At 36.4% G+C, this 17,760-nt stretch overlaps 2 protein-coding genes across 2 annotated transcripts in view; one reads left to right on the forward strand and one right to left on the reverse strand.

Annotated features, from left to right (window-relative positions):
• Positions 1-8,798, reverse strand: part of PDE6C (phosphodiesterase 6C) — a 33,774-nt gene extending 24,976 nt beyond the window's left edge. Inside the window, exon 1 of the mRNA XM_015633580.2 lies at positions 671-8,798. Coding sequence (XP_015489066.1) covers positions 671-1,150 — 480 coding nt within the window. The 5' untranslated portion in view covers positions 1,151-8,798. The remainder of the gene's footprint in view (positions 1-670) is intronic.
• A 36-nt stretch (positions 8,799-8,834) lies between these two features.
• Positions 8,835-17,428, forward strand: RBP4 (retinol binding protein 4). Its single transcript, XM_033515836.1, has 6 exons — positions 8,835-8,962; positions 9,661-9,796; positions 10,445-10,581; positions 10,719-10,825; positions 12,180-12,392; positions 15,866-17,428. The coding sequence occupies exons 1-6, from the start codon at positions 8,850-8,852 to the stop codon at positions 15,877-15,879; spliced, it is 720 nt and encodes a 239-aa protein (XP_033371727.1). The 5' UTR covers positions 8,835-8,849; the 3' UTR covers positions 15,880-17,428.
• Positions 17,429-17,760: the final 332 nt, after the last annotated feature.

A 17,760-nucleotide genomic window follows, 5' to 3' on the forward strand; every position in this document is an offset into this window, starting at 1 on the left:
TAAATAATAATAATAAAGATTTAAATAAAATTAATAAATAATAAATAAACTCTTATCAGCACCTTAAAGAATAAAGGTGATTCAGTGCAGATTCAACAGGAACTTCAAAAATGTCAGAATAGCTCTGACTCAATAATTTTCTTCTATAGACAGTTTTGAACAAAAGCCCTGGATACAGACATACTCAAAATCAAACCCATTTTCAATCAAACACTGACATGAAGCTGAATATGTATGTTGACATCCTCTTTCCTCATTCACTTACTAATAAGGATACATCTTCATTACAAAAGCTGCAAATTAAATGACTCAGAGATGCATGCATGGCAGCATGGAATGATAACAGAGAACACTTGCAAACCCATACTGGAAAGCAGAATACAAGCCTGCCTTGTTCAGCAGAAACTCGGGTATTTAATGGTCTCTATTAATCTGATATTCTCCTCCATTATTATAGTCGTTGACATTAGAATTACTACAAGGACACTGAAAACACCTAGCTAGGCTATCTGATGTGGTTCTGTTGAATTTTAAGCCAGCTCTGCTGATGTATTTCTCATGTTACTGGTCTCTGAGATTTTTCTGAAGAACAACTTTTTACCTGAAGCCCTGGGCAGGAGGCTGAGTAAGCAAATGAACAGAACCCCACACCCCAAGAGAAGTCACTTACCTTTGTCACATCAGGTATATTAAAAAACTTCTTGGTATGAGCAACCCATCCCACTATCCCGATGTCCAGAGGAAAAACAGTCTCATTTTCTGGTTTCACCAAATTCTGCTCATAGTTGGAAGTTGGAGTGATATCAAGAATCCTGGAGGCTACCTCTGGAATACCATTTCGGGAACGACAAATGAACATACTACACCGATCAGCTGCCAGCAGCTGTGCCAGCCTCTGTAGGGCCTTGTGCACCATCTTTTCCATAACACATGCCTCATCCTGAATTTCTGTTACCAACTCAAAAATTATGTTACTCTCCTCCAGACGGGACATGTCTTTGAAGCTGACTCCTTCCTTCACATCTCCAGGGTTCACGTTAAAGATACTTCCCACCACTTCTGGTCTCATTTTTCGGTCGAAATACTCCTTGGCAAACTGGGGGTTGTTCTCCAAGTATTTTTCAACGGCATCTTTATTTACCTCACCCATTTTTGCTGGATTTTTCTTAGGATTTCTTTTAGAACTGCATCACCATCAAAGCAGGAATGGTAGCAAGAAGTCCTAACCTGTTACTAGTAAGAAAAATGTACTTTGTACATATTGTATAGCTCACAGACATAATAGATTCATCTTCCTCTGTGGCTTCCAAGCCTTCTGATGCTCTTGAGATATGACAGAAGGCACTGGCTTAGCATCTTCTTAGTGTGAGATCTTGGAGACCGCTAATTAAAGAGATGTCAGGACACTAAACCCCTGAGCATTCTTAGCTCATAAATCCTCAGGGAATCATTTTAGCATTTTAAACTAATCAATTAATTCTTATAAAATTGTCTGATGTGTAGATATGTATACCTGTATGTTATCTCCTTTATTCACAGTATATATACTGTACTGTGCACACAGAAGTTCCTATTAGAACTTCATATGAGAAATTCCACCCAGATACTTAGCCCACATTATACACGTGCACAGATGTACACACGTGTATTTGTGAGAGGCACTTAAGGGCAGGAAAACAGAATGTTACAGCGAAATCTTTTAAATGGTAGAACTTAGATTTCCTTGAAATAGTCAGGAGATGATGGAAATTGGATTACTAAAAGTAAATAATTATAAAGCTATATGAATAAAATGTGTGAAATCCTCAAGCACTCCAGTGATTTATCTAGGTGACAATGGAATAAAAGAATTAGAATTTGACTTAGCACAGCCAGATATGGCTTGGGTTTTTTTTGTTTTTTTTTCCCTTGAAAAGAAGAGAGCCAAAAGAAAGAATAAAATCAGAAAACTGATTGAATTCAAACTGAGTTGAGGAAACAGTAAAGTTTTTATTTGATAAGCATAAATATCCAGTCAGGGTCTACACTTTCTTCAGAAAAAGTTGGAGATGTCTGTTCTATTAAATAACACTAAAAGGAAACTAACTGACAAATACTAGGCAAAGAGAGAATCTTGAGTTTGGTCATAGATATACCATAGATAACCATGTATCTGTATAGATACAGATATATGGTTATACATGTTTGAAGTTTCCTGTCATTAGAAGTTTTATGTTACACACATGAATGGAAAAGGAATGGTGGAAAATATGTTGAATCTGAGGAGCAAACATTCCAAATCTACATGTGTGAAAAGGCCTAATTTAAGTGTCAACTATGACAGTAAATGATCTGTTTTCATTGAAACAGATCTGAATTCCAGCACAGTAGGAGGACTGCAATTAATCTTTCTTCTGTTTATAGCATCCAAATCAGAAGCAATGAGAGATTCTTGGTGTAAGAAAATAAAACATTCACCCTTTGGCCATTCTAAATTTGAAAAGAGTATTGCCAAAGTACAACATCATCTGTCTGCCAGAAGCCACAGTGTGTCGACATTTGTTTTTATCAACAGATCTCAAAGAATCAACATGGACAACTGACACAGATACTGTCGAGCACAAAGAACAGGTCACTGATAGATGCTCAATGACACCTAACGTTACTTTTCCCTCTGACCATGATATGAAATACTGTGTATGGCACTAATTTTTGCCAGACTACAGATGCGCTACAGATTTTAAAAGGTACATGAGAATCAGCACATTACAAACACATTTTGGCCTGGCTCATTTTCTCTGTGTTGCTGCCCCCAGCAGCCTCGGGAACAGGTCCCTCCCTGGTGGGTGTGTGAGTTTGCAGCAACTTCTTGATAGGTGACCCAGTGATAGGAACTTGTGGCAGCACAGCAGAGTATTCTCACCATTATATACACACAGAGTTTGCAAGAAAACAGCAGAAGAAAGGCACATTTATTCTTACTCAATTTCAATATTAATAGTTTCAATATTTGATCAATACATATAAAAGCAGTAGAGACTTGAAAAGAATTTTGTATATAACTACATAGAGCTAAATTATTTCTTGTCCTCTTCCTAATTTCTAGCTCATTACTTTTCATTCTGTGTTTTAAAAGAAGAAGATGTTGAAGAGCCTCAATGAAATCATGTGAAGGAATAGTAACATTTTTTGCATTATGCGTTCAGTCATATTTTTTACTGACTTTAGAACATTCCCCATAGTAATTTCTTTGAAGTAGATGGCGCCTATAAAGGATCTGTCTCATACCCAGCTAAAAAATTCTAAAAAATTAACTTCTATATAAGACTTACACATTTATCTTTATTACACAAGATAAATCAGTTTAAACATCAATTATTTATATTGTCATCACATTAATTCAGTGAAATAGAGTGGCATGTCACTCTCTGGAGAGAGAATAACTGAATACAGGCAACCTGACCAGGTGATACCATTTTCTTTTGGGGCAGGAAGGTTGGAGGTTTACATTTTTGTAAACTAACAAAATAATTTTATTATCACTTTTTTCTATCTGCAAGATCACCTAAAATGCTTATCATGCTTCCACAAAATCTCCCTCATGCTGATCTGTTTTTACAAAGGATAAACTACAGTATTTTTACCTTGACATAACAAATAAAGAGAATTTTTTAATTAAGTACTATGTAAGGTGATACATTTTCTTTGTAATAAAATATTTTAGATGTAGCTGGGCTGTCCCATAATCATTCTTGTATCATAAAGCAGTTGTTATTGTATTTTCCTTAATTTAGATTCACTCTTAAAATTGCACTCTTGCACTGTCAAATGTGAAATGACATGGAAAGAAATATCAGAAACCAATAGAAGTTAGTTTTGAAATGTTGTAATGAATTTTTAAGTTTCTCTGCTGGAATATGACATTTACTTTCTGTTCTGTCTCCTTTACTATCCTTTTTTTTTCCACAGTATTGAACATTTTATCTTTATTAAAGCTAATTCACATTTGTATTTAAACTTAATTTAATTTCAGAGACTCTCAAAAGTATGTTTGCTTTGTGATTTTAATACATGTGATGTCGTTTGCCTTTGACGTTTGTAGTACCTACAGAAATCAAACTATTTATGGAGTAGTTCTTAGTAGTAGACCGTTCCTGAGCCCTTGTGATACATGGAAACTCCTAAGAAGGATAACTGACAGACATGGTTATTTAAATAGATTCAGGCAGCACGTAAATGTCAAAGGTATTTATAAGGTTTCCCAGTTCAGCTCAATGTTTGTATCTGAATGTCTCTGCCCATCCTGGTAACAGTTACTGTGGTTTATTCAGTTAAGATTTTCTGAAAAAACGCAGATCAAACATGCTTATTTCAATTGCATGACTTTTGATTGGGTTAATATCGTGGTCACTGTCTGGACATTGGAAAGTCAAGAAATTAATGTTTAGGGTTATTTGGGGTTTTTTTCCTAAATGGATAGGTTGTGAGAACAGATTCTGTAGGTTTTTTACAACAGGTACTCTGTGACCCTAACATAGCCAGGTTTTAACACTGAAATGTTTTGGTGTCACTGACTCGGTATTTTCTGGGAACCCTTATAAACATCCTTAATTTCATGTTTCTTTTACAATAATTCTCTATCCCTTTCCTTACAGAAACAATCTTAAAAACATAAATGCTGAAGATAGTAAGTTCACTGCTTTTTCCATAGAGCTGCAAATGTTTATGTTCTCATAAAACTAACAATTATTAGCTCTAGGGGATCATGAAATTAATAATCAACAGAGATTATAGACTCTGGGGGAGAGTCTAGTGTAAAGGGGTTAACCTGGGTTTCCAGATGCACTGCAGCTTTGACCAAAAGCATGGATTTCTTCATAGCTTGGCATGAATTATAGTACACAGACTAAGGCAAAAGGCAGAAGTGTTTTCATCTCAGCCATTCTCACACTTACTCCCTGGTGATTTTAGGTTATTTGACAAGTTTTTACTATTGAGAATGTTTATTCAGCACTGCCAGGGAGGGTCTGACTCTCTTCTTCATGTCCTCCTGTCAGTATGCATGTTGTTGAGATCCCCTCAAACCTTTTTGGGCTAAAGAGTTCCAGCTCTCTCAGCCTCTATTTTTGTCAGATTCTCCTATTGCTTTGTGATCTTTGTGGTTCATTGCTAGACTCACTTCATCATGTCTGTGTCTTCCATCATTTATGATTTAGATGATTTAGATTCTCACCTGGGTGGCCACCCTGTTGGAGAGCTTCAGGTCTTTGTTTCAAATTGTTTCCATTTTAGTAATATGCCCAGAAAAAAAAATTCAATTCATAATTGCAACCCTCAGAAAGACTTGCTAAAGAAAATAGAGGTGCCATTTTGATCTGGTTTTGTTAGTAAATAGTGTTTGTAAAGAGTTCAGTGTAAATTTACTCCCTAAACAAAATGCCACGTCATTAAATTACAAAAACAGGCAGTACACAGGCTGGCATGGAGCAAAGGGCAATCCTTTCTATTCCGTTCTGTCCTTGACCTCTGTACTCAGACTGCCACCAAGAGGAGCAGTTGTGATGGTGACAGTGTACACTGTTGTCCCTTACAAAGTACCCGGAGCTCCTTGGCTCAGCTCATGCCATTTGTTTTGATATGAGTCTGGATTCAGAGGACAGTGGCTACACTTGCATCCCCGGCTCTGTGCACAGAGTGGTCATTCATTTGCCTGCAAATCTACCTCTGAGAGTTTAATGGATACCCATGTTTGTGAATGGCATTCTATAAATAAACAATCAAGAGAAGACAGCAAAAAAATCTTTCAATCTATGTTAGTCTAGCTGGAAATGGATGATCCATTTCCTACCAGTAGTTTTTGAGTCAACTTTCTCCTAAGAGTTTGACTTAGTCTTGTGAACAAAAAAATAAAATTTTAGTCCTTTTAATATGTAAAGATTGAAAGTTGCAGCATTAAAAATATTTTAAATAGTAATTTGAATAATTTCTTCCTTTTTTAAAAAAATCATAAATAACAATAAAATAATTCCTACAATGAAACTTCTTTTCCAGCCATTTCCTTCCATATTTTTTCCTTGCTATACCTAACAGAGAATATTGCAAAATTTTACATGCTATTAATGTAGAAAATAATTCAGTGACAGAATTACTGCCAGAAGTTACTGTCCTCTTGGCAAAATTCAAAGGTAGAAGACCTTCTTTCCCTTTCATTAAATGTAGTTCAAAAAAATACATTGTGACTTTAAAAAAAATTCTGTAATATTCATAATATGCTGCTACCCTCAGGTATCAGAAATCATGTATGAAACTTATCAATATTTAAATCGGTAATCAATATTTTAATAATTCTCTTGAATATAATTGTCTGAGCTTTCCCAGAACCTAGAAATCTTTGGATATCATTAACTTGATCTCACGTATTCCTCTCAGATTCTATTGAAATACTGGCCCAAGTCCTTTCCATTTGCATACGAAGTATAAATTTACAAGGTGAATATCTAGGTCTGGATGAGGACCACTCACTGACATCATTTCTCAAGCAAACCCAGAGCCCAATCAATCCAAATGGTATTTAACTGAAGCAAAGTTTACACTGTTTATGAGTTTACACAGTTCTGCTGGCACCACTGTATCTCTTAGGACTGAGGAAGAATTCACCCTTGAATTGCCATAGCGATGCTCGACTACCAGAAACCTTCCATTCCTCCCCCAACCCTGATCTAGATGTAACCAACAAAAGAGCAGCCTTTTTGCCTAAGAACCTTGTCCCACTGAACCAAGGAAGTGCTTCATCTGTAGCTCTGAACGGACTTCATCAATGTGAAGAAGAGACCTGTGTCTCTGGTAGGCAGTATAAGAGGTATGGCTAAAGCAGAGGAGGCAGAGAGCCCAACTTCTTGTGTGACCTTCATGTCATTCTGACTTGCCCAGCTTCTCTTCTGCTCTTGTCAAAATCTGACTGGAAATCCTGGTGTAATTTCACTGTAGCTGCACTACCCCAAATTCCCAATGATAACACATCAAATGAAGAGTTTCCTTGGGCATTGTATAGAGTTTGTAGACATCCCAGACTTGAAGACCTAAATGAGTGGATATTTTAATTACTGAACCTGTCAGGAACCTCCACCAGATATGAGTTGCCAAATATTGCAGAGAGCAGTAGAGGTACACAATTAAAGAAATGCTGTGCCATGGCTTATACAAATTTACACTTTTTTGATTTAGATTTATTACATCAGATTAATTTAGGAGACTGTAATAACTCTTGCATGCATTTAGAACTGATTTTATTAAAACTTATTAACAGAAGTAAATTTTTGTTTCATTGACACCTGGTTTCATTTCCCATCTGTAAATCTTCTGACAACAGCAGTATATGTAACAGGAATACTAACCTGGATTTTCAGAGGTGATCAAATCTCAGCAGGTTTTGATTTATGTGGATGAGTGACTAGACTTCTCTGAAAACTTCAGAGACAATTATGCTATTGAAAAAACTTTATAGGAAAATTTTGATCCTGCAAGAACCTCTCTAATAATATAAAGCAGTATGCAGATTTTTGAACAGGACAAACAGGAGAAAGGATAATATTTCACAAAATGGCAGAGAATAAATAAATAGTTGTTTTCTTTGGTATTAAATAAAGTAATAGATTCAAAGATTATGAATTAAGCTATAATCCATCTTATTGTTATCAGTCATGTGAGACACTGAACAAAAATCCTTGTTGATTCAGTCAAATTCATATGATGAATTCATATATTAAGACCAGTGAGTGTTTTGCAAAGGTTTTATAAAAATGTGTATGTATCACTGGTATCATCATTGCCAGACTAAAGCAAGATTCTGAAAATCACCGGAAGAATAGAGTTTAATTTTTTCTCTCCAGTCTTCATAGGAATTAGCAAATTTAAAAATCTCAGCTTAAAAATGGAAATGTTGACTTATTGCGAAGCTACCACTGAAAGTTTCAGGACAATTAATATACATATACCCTTCTAGTTCCCTGTGTTAAATATGTTCTTTAGTATGAATAGAAACTTAATACTAAATGTAGTGGAATTTTTAGTGTCTGATGTTATCCAGGAAATCAAAGGCAGACATGGAACAGCCCTGAGCAATAGATGTTTGAGAAGGTGAACAAAACATACTCACTGTGCAAAAAGCCTCCAACATAAAGCAGAAAAGGAAGATAAATCAATGAGATTGTTTGCATTGTATATGAGAAGAGATTGTAAAGGACAGCAACAGTAACAGTAAGAAGTCTAATATTTTTATGAATGTATGAAAGGAATATTAAGTAAACTTCTGGGAAAGACCATGCTGAATAAATTGGTTAAAGCTGTACATTGGCTACTAATGAGGAATTTTTTTGTACTACATTGGTATCTCCATATTTAAATTATATTTTTACTGGATTTTTAAAGTAATGAATATCGGCCTTTCAAATAACAGGCTTCTGTCTTTATTCTTTAAAAAAATGGGAGGTGAAAAAAGCTGGTGAAGTAGTTCTCTTGGTAGCAATCATTCCTATCCTGCTCTGGTTACATGCCTAGAAAATAATTAACAGATTTTCTCTAATGCTTCCTAAAGATGTTGAAACTAGAGAACAAATATTGACTAAGAGGCTGCAAAACTTGCCTGGACAGGAGAAAATAATGGTTTATATAACTGAAAACAGTTTGCCAAAAACAGAATAAAAACTATGGAACATCTGATTTAAAATTCATCAGATGTCAGAATGGCCCGGTGTGGTATGTACATGCACTTGGGTATTTGCAGGCCACAATTAAGTCTTGCTACCACATAAAAGGGCTCTTTCAGCATCCTAAGGATCTGCAGGACCCCCCTTCCTGTTGCTGGGAGCTGTATGGGAGATGATTTAGCACCCAAGAGAGCCTTTTGGAAGCAAGAAGGAACCAGTCATGAAGACCTGAAGAGGTTCTGGAATCACCAGGCTTTCAGAAACATGAGCAGAAACTTGTAAGTATTACGTTTTCCACTGTTTATCAGGGTAAAAGAGGAAAGGACTTTGGGGAGGAGATGGAGGAAACAAGTCTGCACCTTGTAACTGAGTTGAGCATATTGGGTAAGATGGATTTTGGACTGCAGTGTGTAAAATCGCAGAGGAGGTGGAGGCAGTTCACTCTCCCCCATGCAAAGGTGGGATGCCTCTCATTCCATTTGTTCTCCCCACAGCTGTGCACACCCCTTCCCCCAGGTGTGAGCTCTGCTTTTGGGTTGGGAAAAGCAAAGAGAGGCATTTGTTCCTAGAGCCTGCTTGGCTGCAGATCAGGGTCAAAGACCACCTGAGCCCATGGGTGTTACGCAAGAAGCTGTTATGAAGGGGCCCCAGCCTGCAGCGTCCATCAACCCACCTCCCTGCTGCCTTCTCCAATGTGGGCTCCGTGGCTCAGCAGGTTGCGAAAGCCCCAGGAGTACATAAAGCCGTCCTTGTCTGGGCAGTGCCACCACCATCAACATTTGGGCTCTCAAGAAGCTCCAGGAACCAGCACTGTCTGTAAGGGACCCTGCTGTTGTGGGCTGGGGACAGCCAGGTTTCTTGCCTGCACATGCATCAGGGAAAGCTGCATGACACCCTGGCGACTTATCAGAGCAGCCTTCCTCCCTTCACTTGTGTAACAGAGCCTGTTTCTGATGCTATTCTCTGTTTGCTGCAGGGACAGGATGGCTCACACAGAGAGAGCTCTACCCTGGCTGCTGCTGCTGTCACTGTCCTTGCTGGGCAGCAGCACTGCGGAGCGGGACTGCCGAGTAAGCAGCTTCAAAGTCAAGGAGAACTTCGACAAGACCAGGGTAAATCTTCTTTACTCTCCTGGATTTGTGATGTTTTGCATAACTATTTCCAGGCTACAAAATTTGGCATTCAGTAGCACCAGTGTGGTCATTTTTCAAAGTCACAGACTGTAATACTGAGAAACAGCTTAAGTGTGTGATGTCCACACCTCTACAGATGCTGGATCCTGATGCACCTGATAAAGGAATACTGCAGAAACTGATTTTTAGCAGAATGGTCTCAAACTGTAGGGTATAAGCAGAAGGAGTGTATTGACTTGGTTGTTTCTATGAAAAATTAATAGTCCAGTGTTTTCAGACACCATTGCAAGGAAAAAAAATATACATAGATCTGTCAAGATCTGCCAAGATCTGCCAGTTGTTATTCCTTTTTCCACTCAATTTTGTGTTCCTTATACGGGACAGCTGCAGATACAAATAAGATTATCAAAAAGAAGTCTGTATTTCCACAAATTATGACTGCAGTAGGATGTATTTGAGGGGTTTATGCTGTTGAAACAGCTGGATTTGTTTCTTGGGTACACCTTTGAGGTATGGTGTCAAAGATCTGCGTGCTCTATCCTCTGTCACCTCCCCTATTCTGTACTGTCTGGTTGTAATGTTTCCATTGTTCTGTGTCTAACTGAAGCCTTTCTTATTTCCTTGCAGTACAGTGGCACCTGGTATGCTATGGCAAAAAAAGATCCTGAGGGGCTGTTTCTGCAGGACAATGTGGTAGCCCAGTTCACCGTAGATGAGAATGGACAAATGACTGCCACTGCAAAGGGCAGAGTCAGACTCTTCAAGTAAGTTGTTTGCCATTCTCCTCTTGTTCCATTTCACTAAGCTACTGCTCCAATCTTACCTGCTGTCCCTGTACTAGTCACACTGAACCTGTGCTCTTAGATTGGAAAGTGATTTTTATTATTGTCTCCGGCTACAGTAACTGGGATGTCTGTGCTGACATGATCGGCTCTTTCACTGACACAGAGGATCCTGCCAAGTTCAAGATGAAGTACTGGGGTGTCGCCTCTTTTCTTCAGAAAGGAAGTGAGTACTTAATTATAGAAGATACAGAACTTCTTGGAAGACTAGTTATGTTGCATGTCCATGCTGGGGAAGGAAAAAGTACTGTTGAATTTCTTAAACACATTTAAAACATAATAACTATCATACTGCAAGGCTTAATGTGAGCAAGGTAATCACTACTTTTTATATGGGACAGCTGGTTGGCTTTCTTTAAACAAGTGAAGACCTGGCCTTTGTATATCTTGTATTTCTTTTGTTTGTTACCCAACAATGTAATTGAAGGCCACTGTTTGGAAAGAAATGAAAGGCAGATGAAGTATTTTAAGACTTGTTTCAGTTCAGAACTCAGTTACCGGATGCTTCTGTTTTCTCTGAAGCCTGATGTCAGAGCTGGCCAAGAAGGAAAGAGGATTTAGAAAATGTTATTTTGTTTGGTCTTGTGTCTGCAAATGTAGGGATTTATCTGTTTTAAGAGACAAATATAATCATATGTATATATTGATATATTCATACTTTTATGTCATCTCTCACACCCTATGCAAAATTAGTTCCTTGAGCCAAGTAGAGATTCGGACACTTTGTAGCTCAAGACATTTCCTTGGATTGTTTCCAAGAAAAGCAGGTAGAATTTGGAACTGACAGGAGCTCCATTCCATCCAAGATACAGTTACAAAGCATGTTTTGGATGCCAATTTGTCTTAAATAGTTCCCAGGTCTCCTCACAATATGCTGCTGCATCATAGGTTCTTTAGATTGCTGGCTGACCCCAAACTCTACCCTTCTAAAATGTCTGGTGACCCCCACAGGAGAGAAGGGGAAGACAACAGTGTGTTGCCTTCAGTGCAGATGTACTGCAAGGGAGAACGTTTTGCTCCGGGAGAGGAAGGTGCAGATATGTCAGGTTTTACTGGAAACACTGAAGCAGCCTTGCTTCTTTTGGAACAGAGGGCCTGTGTGACCAGGTTTAGGTCAGGTTGCAAAGCTGAATAGTTAAGAATTCTCTGAAGTTGTAACTGTGTTTTTAGAAGAGGGTTTATAGCAGAACTTCTTGCAAATACACTTCTAATACACATGCAAACTGCATGATACTCTTTTTCCTTACAAATGCTGTCTAAGTAACATCCCTGGTAGGAAAATATTTATGGGTTTGAGTCATCTTGAGCAGGCCTAGCATGTCTGTCTTTATTTTCTTTTAAAAAATAAACATGGAATTAAATACTGAATGAAGGAATAAATGAAAAGTTAATCTGTTATAATTTGTACCAGTCTTCATCTTAGTATTTCCTTTACAGAGTTATGTCAGCAATACTTTCTGATTTACTAGATTTCACTGGTATCTCTAACACTTTTCCTTCTTTGTTATGGTTTCTTCCAGACGATGATCACTGGGTAGTGGACACAGATTATGATACATACGCTCTTCACTACTCCTGCCGCCAACTAAATTCAGATGGCACTTGTGCTGACAGCTACTCCTTTGTGTTCTCCCGGGACCCCAAGGGATTGCCTCCAGATGCACTGAAAATTGTCAGACAAAGGCAGATAGACCTCTGTTTGGACAGAAAATACAGAGTTATTGCTCACAATGGTGAGAAACTTTTTTTCTGAAGAATTTTATTTCAGGGTTTTAGTGACTAAAGCACTGAGATTCTCTTGCTCACTACACATCAAATGCATAAAGTCTTACTTAGTGGCTGTAACATTGTCTTTCGAAAACTGGAGCTGGTTTTAAATTATTTCCAACTTCCCTTATCTGAAGGAGAGTTGAGATGCTCAGATTTTCATGCAGTATATCAGATCAGCTGAAACAGTAATTAGAGGAAGTTGTAAAACAATTAAATCAATGTAGAGTGAGTAAACATGGGAAGGATAAACTTCATAGCTGTGGTAAAAATAATTGGGTAGCTTTCATCAGATGTCTTTGCCTTTGTTCAAATACTTCTTTAGGAAATTCCTCAGAAAGGCTTTTAAGGAAAATAGAAGTCTTGGAAAGGATACCTTTTAGAAGACCCTTTCTCACAAGTCCTCATGCCAGCTGTTTCATAAAGAGCTGTGGAAGAGGGACATAGCCCTCATTGGAAGCATGGCACTATCTTGAGTCACATAGTCAGGCTGAGTTTACAACACAGGGAATTAGCTCACTTGTGCTCAGGTATATTACGAAAGGCCAAATGGTAATAATCTAGAAGGAACCATAATACTTACTGATAAGAATTACATCCAAAGTGGGGAATTGTAAAGAGTGAATGAGAAAAATCAAAATATTTAGAACAAATAAAATAGTAGTACCTCTCCCTACTCCCTCCCCACCCCTCACATCCTGGAAGACATGTTATCTATGAAAGACTTGGCTGTTGAATCAGCTGAATGGGAACTCCCAATGAATGTAATGATGTGAGCAAAAGAGTTAATACGATTCTTGGAAGCATAAACCAAGACCAAACAATGAGATTGTTTTGCTTGGCATAGGCCTAATTGCTATGTCACATTTGGTGACAAGCATAACTGGAAAAAGTACTGAGGATAAATTAGAAGTTTCAAAGAAGAGCAGAGAAAATGATTGAAAATTTGTAAAATGTGTCCTCTAGTGAGTGCTTCAAAGATCTTAATCTTTCTCATTAGAAAGAGTTTAAGGGGTGACCTGAACAATGTCTGTGCTTGTCCACACAAGCAGTAAGGAATTGGATAGAAGAAGACTTGCAAACACAGAAATAATAAATTTAAAGGGATGGAACTTTAAACTGGACACATTCAGAGCAGAAATAAACAGCCATTTGTTTAACTCCAAAGGTCATTAACCTTTGGAACAGTTTACCAAGAGCTGTTGTATGTTCTTCATCACTGAAATCTGTAAATCAAGATTAAAGGCTTTTCTCAATGACATGATAGAACAAACTGGGATTGACTGAAGGAACTTTTGTGTCATATAAAGAAAGTCATAACAGATGAGCAAAGTCAGCTGTCATGTCTCTATTATCTGTTCATCTGAGCCACAAACACAGAGTAATATATTGCTGTGTTGTAAAGTAGTGTGCTGATAACAGGGTGCCTTGAAGAACAGGGTGCCACCTACTCTGCTAAAGTAGGTAGTGTTTACAGTAATGATCAGTGACCCAGGAAAAGTTCCTGATAGCAATGAAAACAAAAATTTGTCTTGAATGAGAATTTGGAGACAACGTACATCAATTAAGACTTAGAACAGTCAAGAATAAGAGACATCAAAAATGCAAATTGAATCAACTTCTATGAATGATTTGTATGACTGCATAAATGTTAGGATAGAAAAGAAACAATGTCATTATATAAATTGATTATACTTTTCTGTTTTGCATCCTGCATTCCCTGCTTTTCAAGTCCAGCAAGAATAAAAATTTCTGAAAATAAGAAAGCCAAATAATCAGATGTTAAGGGATATTCTATTAAATCTAAGATAATTTAAAAGTTGATCATGCTGCTTCCTATAGTTTGTTATAGATATCAAATATCTAATCTACCAAGTCACACTCTTCTTTGTTTGCTATCCTAATTTATACTCAGATGTTAGGTGTTGAGTGCAGTGTCTGATATGACTGTGTGAGTTCTGTGGTTTACAAATGAAAAATAGGAGCCTGGGTATGTTTTTATTAAGGATTATGCCAGAGTTTATAAGCCCAGCATCAAAGCTTAAAGCCAGCAATTTGCATTTCCCTTTATTGATCAGGACCCTATTATTAGTCGATTCTGAATTCTCCAGTATCATTAAGCTAAACTTCCTGCAAAGCAAGCACATTTGGGACTGAGGGAATGATTGTAAGCTAAACTGAAAAAAAAAAAAAATCTTGGAAGCTTCATATCATAAACTCTAACAAAATTTGCTTAATTCCTTATGTGTGGATTGGAAGCCCTACTACTTTAATTTTAAATCTGCTATTAAGAGCTACAGAATTACTACCAAAACAAAGCAATTTCAATTGTCTGCACTGACCTGCATGCCATTGTTACTGTGATAAAATTCTGACTGATATTAGTAAATGCTGCAAGAATAGGCTGGTATCTGTTGCTAATTGTGCACACCCTGCCAATGTCTTGAAGTTAATTAAGAGAGTGTGTGCATGCGTGCACATATGTGTGTGCCCCCTCAACTAATAGATGTACAAAACTTACCTTGATTTTAAAAAAAATTAAAATATTAATTTTAATATTTTGTACTGGCTGTTCAAGGCAAAAGAGAAGCCTAGGAAATTAAAGTTTTTTGTTCTAACTTGTGCTGCATGATAGTAGTTGCTTCTCAAATATAGCTCAAGCTATTTTTAATTTATTATAAATATATATAATTTATTTATATATTTATATTTATATTTATTGATATTTTAAATATTAAAATAATATTTATTTTAAGTACTCGTTTATATATAAATATAGAAATATATATAATATATATAAATATGCATGTATGTATACATTTTTTATATATGCATATATATATATACACATTTTTTCTCTCAGAGTAATAGCTCAAGTAACTTGAAGCTGTGTTATGTCAGTGTCAATATGAAGTCAGAGTACTTGTAAATAGTGTCATGTCAGTAGAACTGAAAGCTGCATCTGCTGTTAGTATTTGGTAGAAGGAAAAATTGTAAAATAAAGAGTGGCATATTCCTTCTGCTAATTTACTATTGCCATTAGAAGTTTTGTGAGTCAGGACATTCTTACTTTGTGGAAAGACATTCTTAAATTGATTCTTTTTAAGCAAATAACTAGAAGTTTATTAAAGTATAGACTCTTATCTCTGCAAGATACTCTTTTATCACTGATCTGCCCAGTACCTTGTCTGCAAAAGTATTAAAATGCTCAGGAGAGGGGTGACAGATTGGATGAATTCCTGTTTTGTTCTGAGTTGAAAATTCCTTGGAATTATAAGCTTCAGAAAAAGGTAATGGCATTATTATTACAATTAACAGACTACTAGACTCAAGAGCATTTTAAAGAAATTAGATATGTATGCATTTTAAATTTGGTGAAAGTTCATGTAATTAAATTTTGTCTAGATTGACAAACACAACTGTGATTTTTGTGTTTCAGGATTTTGCTCTTAAGGAGGTCCAACCCTGTGGCAAGAAACCACGTAACAGCACCATGGATGTAAAGCTAACACGTTGATCATGTGTTCTCTGGAAAATGCTTTAAATGGCTTCATTTAGATTTTCAATATATTTATCTGAGCTGTGTAGCTCACCTTGTTAATAAACCAATGAAACATTTTAATAAACTTGGATTACAGGTGATGCAAATTGTATGTAAATCTGTATGTAGGTAGACACTACCTAATGGTTTCATTAGTAGCCTGTTATCTTAGTGCACTGTTTTGAGCTGGTGACACATGGTGATAATCAAGAATTTAATCTTGCTTTTTTTAGTGGTTTCAATTTCTGACTAAAAGAGTATTTATCATGAACTTCCAAGCATATGTATTTTCTTTCCAAATAGAACACTATACTTTCTCTATAAAATACTGGAAATCATTTAGAAAAGAGAAAGGAATTTCAGTGACCCTATATATCACTAATGAACTTTATTATATGACTAGTGAACATTAAAAATATGCATATTTTAAAAAGAACTATTTTACACATGACAACCATTTATTTATTTATTCTTCACTTGTAAATTCACATGCATTAAGTCCTTATTTTTAATTTGAGATGGAACCAAACTGGTCATTTACTTGGTGATAACATGTTGATTACCTTGTTTCAGTTAGTTTGCTCAAACATGTGTTCAGGCAGTCAACTATTGAAGTGTTTAATCAAGTTCCCTCTAAAAACTGGATTTAAAAAAAAAGCAGATACCTTCTGAGGATGAACATTTTCACTAGAAAATTAAAAGTACTTAATTAAACTATTTTACATTCACCAGCTTCACTGCCATATTTCTATTTATTTCAGCATAAGAGAAGAATCCAATCCATTGGATTAAATTGTCCAAACCTTACTAAGGAAAAGCAAATGAAGTCAAGAGAATTTTACTTGCAGGAATTAAAAATATGCATTTAGCTTTTTTTCCTCCTCTGCTGGCATGTAATACTATAACATAATGACCTATGTGACCTGGGATAGCATAGACAAAATCCAAAGTGTGGTGCAGCTCAGACTTTAAATAATTATCTGGTAATGAAAGACAAATGTGGCTGTTCACGGTTACTTCTTCTTGCAGTGGTTTCTGTACCTGCTCCATGCCTTTCAGGGTTCCTTGTACAACAGAGAAGAATTTCCTGACATTTACGTCTGAAATGGGAAACATTATACAGAATTGGATTGACAGCAGAGTTGGCAAAAGTGAATAATGCTATCCAGAAGAAAACTGATGGCAAAATATTTAAATCCTTTTTGAAGTTCTGAACTAAAATTAAAAAAATAATTACTATTATTGGGCTCCACATAATGAAAAAAGAGATCATCAACAGAAAAAGGGCTCGGAATAGTTTGTAGTCTTGCTGGGAAACACGAATCTGATGATGTTCTGAGTAGGCTAAACCAGCATTTAAACTTCTTCTTGAAGCTTTTGTAATCTGCAGTAAAAGAGAAGAAAGTAACTTTCACTGAAACACATTTCTACAAGTGAAAAAATAAATCTTGGCATATGATATTTTCTTTTGAAAAGCGACTACAAAAAAATGCATTGCAGAATTCATTTGTACTTTTTGTCAATGGTTCCATTTCAAATGTTTCCAGTTCACTAGCAATTCTTTTTCCTCTCAGCTGTGAACTCATCTCAAGTTCTGGCAAAGCGTTGTTCTTTCCATGGCTCTCTACCAGTCACAAATACTTTTCAGCATAAAACAGTTCTAATTACTCATGAAATCCCATTAAATTCAAATTATGACCTCATTTGTTCTATCTAAAGAAACCCATTGATTTTCTTCACAAATGCAAACTGGAACATAGTTAACAAACCTGTTGATGCTCAAGAGGGAGTGT

The sequence above is a fragment of the Parus major genome, chromosome 6 (assembly GCF_001522545.3).
Source record: "Parus major isolate Abel chromosome 6, Parus_major1.1, whole genome shotgun sequence".
Lineage (NCBI taxonomy): Eukaryota > Metazoa > Chordata > Aves > Passeriformes > Paridae > Parus > Parus major.

Excerpts from the sequence above, each read along its gene's own strand:
- RBP4 (XM_033515836.1), top strand. The coding sequence starts at position 8,850 with ATGGGAGATGATTTAGCACCCAAGAGAGCCTTTTGGAAGCAAGAAGGA. Across the intron at positions 8,963-9,660 it reads AGAAACATGAGCAGAAACTT|GGACAGGATGGCTCACACAG; the intron begins GTAAGTATTACG and ends TGTTTGCTGCAG. Across the intron at positions 10,826-12,179 it reads CTCTTTTCTTCAGAAAGGAA|ACGATGATCACTGGGTAGTG; the intron begins GTGAGTACTTAA and ends GGTTTCTTCCAG.